The sequence below is a fragment of the Cyprinodon variegatus genome, unplaced genomic scaffold (assembly GCF_000732505.1).
Source record: "Cyprinodon variegatus isolate N-32 unplaced genomic scaffold, C_variegatus-1.0 Scaffold563, whole genome shotgun sequence".
Classification (NCBI taxonomy): Eukaryota; Metazoa; Chordata; class Actinopteri; order Cyprinodontiformes; family Cyprinodontidae; genus Cyprinodon; species Cyprinodon variegatus.
In genome coordinates, this window is record NW_015151016.1 from 267,282 (window position 1) to 273,038 (window position 5,757).

General features: G+C 37.4%; 1 protein-coding gene across 2 annotated transcripts in view; it reads left to right on the forward strand.

The window, feature by feature from the left end:
* Nucleotides 1-3,226: 3,226 nt before the first annotated feature.
* Nucleotides 3,227-5,757, forward strand: part of LOC107095671 (consortin-like) — a 24,386-nt gene continuing 21,855 nt past the window's right edge. Inside the window, exons 1-2 of one of the 2 annotated variants that reach the window (XM_015391877.1) lie at nt 3,227-3,409; nt 3,540-3,723. In XM_015391877.1, the coding sequence (XP_015247363.1) occupies nt 3,636-3,723 (88 nt within the window). In that variant the 5' untranslated portion in view covers nt 3,227-3,409; nt 3,540-3,635. Of the gene's footprint in view, nt 3,724-5,757 lie in introns of both variants that reach the window. The other variant, XM_015391878.1, reaches the window with a different exon arrangement.

The following is a 5,757-nucleotide window of genomic DNA, read 5'->3' on the forward strand; positions in this document are numbered from 1 at the left end:
CATCCAGCAGTGAGTGCAGGACTCTGAGACACATCATCCAGCAGTGAGTGCAGGACTCTGAGACACATCATCCAGCAGTGAGTGCAGGACTCTGAGAGACATCATGCAGCAGTGATGATGTGAGCTTGTTTAAAATGTTAGTGTCTCAAATGTATTTAAGTTTAGAGATTTGAAATAGCTGAAAATTATAATCTTCATATGTTTTACCAGGATTTTATTAGTTTACAAAGTCATAATAACATTTAATGCTGTTTAGGTAACCTAGACAATGCTTGTGTTCCTATATTGAGTCACTTTGGTTGAGCCTGAGGTGAAATGAGACTCAATGTTTAAATGATGTTGTGGGTTCTTCTGTTACCTTCACTGAAAAAAATAATACAACCATTTTTGGCATTTACTTAATCCTATTTGGTAACTTTAACACAATTGTTTCATGTTACAAGGGTAGGACATAAAAAAAAAAATGTGTTAAAGTAACTTAATATGATTCCAAAAGCGGTTGCTTTATTTTTTTTTAAGTGTTTGTTTATGAGTCCCAAATATGCTTTTTGAGTAATTTTGCTTTGCCAGCCACTCCTGGAAGGTTCCGTTCTGTTCCATTGATCTCCATTGGTTGTTTGCTCTCACAGTGGTTCACTAAGCCCTCATTTCAGACAATTTTCATAACTTTAATCCACATCTTTTCGTTAATGTCTTCAGATCAGAGCCTAATAAGGTATGTTGCTTGTTGGGATCTTGTTAAACTGAAGCAAAAACTACCTGTTTGGTAAGAGTTATTTGACTGCTCAACCAGGGGAGCAGCTTTATTTCCTTATAGGGCCTTGTTGGTTTGGATTTTAAAAAGTTTTAAAATCCAAACTTTTTTGCAACTGCATTTTGTATTTACTTAGGTTACTTTTTTGGATAATTGAATTAGCTTGTAAAGTGTAAAACAAAAGAAACAACAAAAAAATCCTTTTTGGGCACAAATATTCTTTAAGAGGTTGTATCTGAATAAAACATTCCTGTTAAAGTAAAAGCAAAAATCTAAAAAAAAAAAAAAGAAATAACCAGGACACATTTGGGTTGCTAAGAAGAGTAAATCATTGGAGCTTTTCCCTTTTCATAGAAAATGACATTACATGTAGATTAGTAAATATGTTGTACATGTATGATACCGACAGTAATAAGAATAGGAAAACCAAGACAATAAACAGACGCAAGAGTAAACAAGCTTCCAATAAGTTATAAGAAGAGGTCATGATATCACTCTGAATTTTAAACAATGTGTAAGTCAAAGCTAGAACCAGCACTGAGGATTTTTCTAACCGTTTCTAAAAGAATCTCTAAGAGCAAACCTAGAAATGTCAGGTTGTGAGTCACAGATTTCTTTCTTTAAGCCTCCCCTGCATCATTCTCAGCTCTTAAGCTGCAAATCGTGTGAGTCAGACCCTGCTGCCGGCGTTTGTACTTTATGTCGCATTCCATGTTGCAAAATCCATAACTTTCCCAAGACAGGCTAACGGGGCTGTGTGCAGCCAGAACGTCACATAGATCTCATTCCCTCTGACCTCAGGCAGAAAACTGAAGCTACATAAAGCAGAAAATGTTCAAATGTGAGGCATCAAGGCTTTTGTCATGTAGACTAAGCTAAAGGTGACTTTCTGGTTTTTGTTCATTTACACAGGTTGTTTATTTTAACATATGGACACCGTTCTGTGTGAGTGAACAGGTGGGCAGTGCCTTGAGAAAATAGTTCCTAAACTTTTTTAAATTTTTTTATCTCAAAACCACAAACCACAGAGTGTTTTATTGGTAACACTGTGAGTCTTTGTGATACAGTCAATACGGGGGGAAAAAACAAATAAAATCTAAGGTTTGCGCTGGTATATGTGTTTCCTCCTGGGATCAGGTTTTCTTCCTGGATTTGTCTTTAGCTCCAACATCCAACCAACTCTGAGCAGCCTCCTATTTCCTGCCCATTGAGGGTATCACCTAGCATAAAAATCTTCCTGAAAATATCTTCCACCAATGTTTTTATGCTAGTGTTCCACCAAAAATAGGCCAAAGAATCCAAATTTGGTCTCATCGGCTTAAAGAACATACTTCATAAAGGTTCATTGTTGTACATTATTGTGTTAGTTTGGATTTACCAGTGGCCTTATTCACGCCACGCCTCCATCAAGGTCATTCCAAAAAAAAAGAAAAAACTTTGAAGACGTTTCACTTCCCATGTCAGAAATAGCGCTGTGTTCGTGGTTTTATAGAGTAGCCCAACAAAACCTTGTTTTTGTTTTGAAAACATGCAAATTGAAACAGGAACGGGTCCACCCCTTTGGAAAGGGGGTTGTTTGGCTTCTTTTGTTAGGCTGCAGTGCCCCATACCTGTCTATGTCTCTGAAAGGGGTGTCGTTGAAGAGAATTGTTGGCCTGGCTGAATAGGCGAGGTCTTCTGCTCTCCTGTACAGGGGCTGGGGCAGTGATGATAGTGGGAAGCGATTAACTCAATTGCTGGATTGTAGGTTTTTGAAAGCTGAAATCTGAGTCCACCCCCTCTGTTTAAGGTTGTTTTTTTCTTTCTTAACATATATGGCTTCCTTCATGCCCCTCTCAAACCACCTATTTTCTTTGTCCAAAATGTCAGCATTCTCGTCCTCAAAAGAATGCCCTTTATCCATTAGATGTAGATGTACCACAGAGTCTTGTCCATCAAGTCCATCAAGGTCAGATTTGTATTTTGCATGACCACAACTTGTTCTGTTGTAAGTTCTTCCACCTGATCTGCTAATTTCTGCATTTCCACAAGAGCCACCACAGCCCTTTATGTTGGTCTAATACATAAAATCCCCTAATAACACTGCGTTTTTCTTGTGACTAAAGGAGAATAGTTACATTTTAATTTTGCATGGCAGTATATAGTTTGTCAAATCTCTTCAGGCCTTGACAATTTTGGTTGTCTTAGATGAAATAAAAGGTTTTAAATAATTAATGGCATACACAGAGCTTTCTGTGCCATAATGTTTCCATTTCTAACTGTTCTACAGTACAGTGATCCATAAAGTTATTCAGCATGGGGCACTCTGCTGACTGGTGCTGCAGTCGGTATCCATGGTATAAACACACAGAAAATCCATTAAGTTGATGACATAACTGCCAGTTCACAAATGATTCGGCTCCTCCTTCAGAGGGCTTTATCGATGTGCTTTATTCTGTTTTTAAAATGTGTCTTTTTGTTTTGGCAGGTCGAATTGGTAGAAGGGATTTAAAAGACTCGTTATTGACTGAAATAGCCAAGAAAAGGAGGGACATCCAGCTGCGGTTTGCAAAATCCTCGTCCTCAGCCCCGTTTTTATGAACATTTCAGTTTGCTTTGTTCTCCTGGCCACCCAGGAGAGCCGGTGCAGGATTAAATATCTACACTCCATCAACGGTGAGCACTGGAGCGCCCCTTAAATCTCTTCCCAGGGCATTACAGCGGAGTAAACTTTCCCAAGTAATTTCCTTATCTGCGCGCTGAGGAAGCACTCCGATAAACTCAGCACAATTCATGTTTCTCCAAGGAGTCTGAGCAGAAGAGAACGTGCCGGCACCACCTCAACGGTTTTCACAGCAACATCAGGAAACTTGGGAGGTGAAACTCTGGCTTTGGACACAGGATGGGGAACAAAAACACCATTCCACCCAGGAGTCCTGAAGGTGGGATTACTCAAAAAGAAGATGCATCGCTGATCAACAGTGCTACAGGTAAAATACGGCTTTTCTTTCATAAAGAAATGTTCTATAAAACATGCTAGGGGGCAATTATGTTGAGCACTTAGAATAAATATGTCAGAAAAGCTTAAGACTGTAATTTATTTTTAGAGCCTAAAATGCCAGAGTTCATCATGGGACAATGAAACCACAGCTTTATATTAGCCAGCAACAAGATACAGACATGTTGACCCTCAGCATCATGCTTCCTCCACCATGTGTGGAGAATATCTGCCTTCCCCAGAAATTTTATTTGACTTGACTGACCTTCAACCATTCTCCAGAAGGGATTTGTCTTATATACGTAAATTTCAATATAGATGATTTTCTTGATTTAGCACCTGTGGTTTTTGTCTTAGTCGGCACATTTTTAGTACATGTAGATGTTAAAATTGCTGTCGCTGTAAACGGTGATTGCGATGTTTCTGCTTCCTCATTTTCCTAGACTTGATCATCGGGGAGGCTCAGACTGCCCTTTATCAGCCTAATCAATTCCCTTTCATCTTTAGTTGCACAGACGATTAAACCTTAGACACAGTCTGGTCTTTCAAAAGGAAGATGGTCCCTCACAACAAAACATCTAAGCTGGATTTCAAAGGGGACATGACATACGGATTAAATGCAACCGCATGCTTTTGAACCAGTTACTATAATCTCAGCATTTCAAATAGACCTAATTTATGGAAAATTGACTCATTATGCAGACCAATAAGCTGCAGGGCCTTATTAAAAATTACAGTTTTAGAAATTGATCTACAACACGTGTTTTTAAACAATTTGTTTTCATTATTAGTGCTTAAAATTTACCAAAATACTGTAAAATCACTGTACAGTACTTTGCCTTGAGCTGCTTTACATTGTGTCAATAGAAAATCCATGTTAGAAAAGTAATTAAATAATTTTCTTTACAACAATTGCTTTTTTGACTCTCCCTGTGTTTCAATTTCTTCTAAATATAAAAAAATCACTTACTTTTACAGTCTAATGAGCTTTTATCTAATTGATTCATAATTCAATCTTTTATTATGGTATGAAATTATATGATCCGTTATTCATTCATCATTATTATTTTTCTTGTATTTTAAATTACCATTAACTTAATTTTTGCGTAATGTAAAGAAATACATTTAGTTGAAATTGTTTTCCCCTCAAATTATACTTATTACTAATTTTACTAACATTCCTTACTTAATTGCCGAGTGAAGCTAAAAACCTTCAAATGCAAAATCCGGACTTACTCTCCGAATCTTTGTCAGATGTTATCAATTCTTTAATTTCAGTTTTAAAATACTTATTTTGTATAACTTTACTCAGATTTAGATAATTTACTGAGTTTTTGAGCAACATTCTGTAAAATCTCACACTGCTTCTTTGCTCTTATATTAATTACCAGTATATTTGTTATTTAACTCACACTAAAAAAAGTCTCTGATAACAAGTTTATCTCTTAGTTCCACTTTACAACAGAATTGGAAACCTGAAGCACACGTCTTAGAAGAAACTAACTAGCTGAACAAATGAGCAGATGTTAGAAAACAGCTTTTAACAGCTCATTACACCTGAGTTGATTCTACGGTTAAATCACAGTTTGCTTTATCTCTATTATTGCTAGAGTGTTTCACAGCGAGTCAAATGGGGGGAATTAAGGTCACCAAGATGTCTCATGGACTTATTAGGGAGCATTAGCAGCTCCCTAACAAGTGGTAAATCTAGAGTTATGGGTCTGGGGTAGCGCTATCCCCTTTCAGAATATATTTTTATTCTGCAACCTGGGCGTTTTTTTGGTAAACTGTAAACTGTGGTCTCAGGAAATAGGGGGTCAAAGTTGACCAACTCCTGTTTGGTAAAACGAGGACATTTTTGGGGCTGGTGCACAGAGAATGAACTCGTTGCAGAAAACAGAAAGGGGCAGAGACTGACCATATAGAAGACCCGTACTATATTTGAAATCTTTGCACTTCGGATCACCTGATCGTGCAGTTAAATTGATTAAAAGTTTTCTATCTAAGGAAAACCAGTTGATTGCAT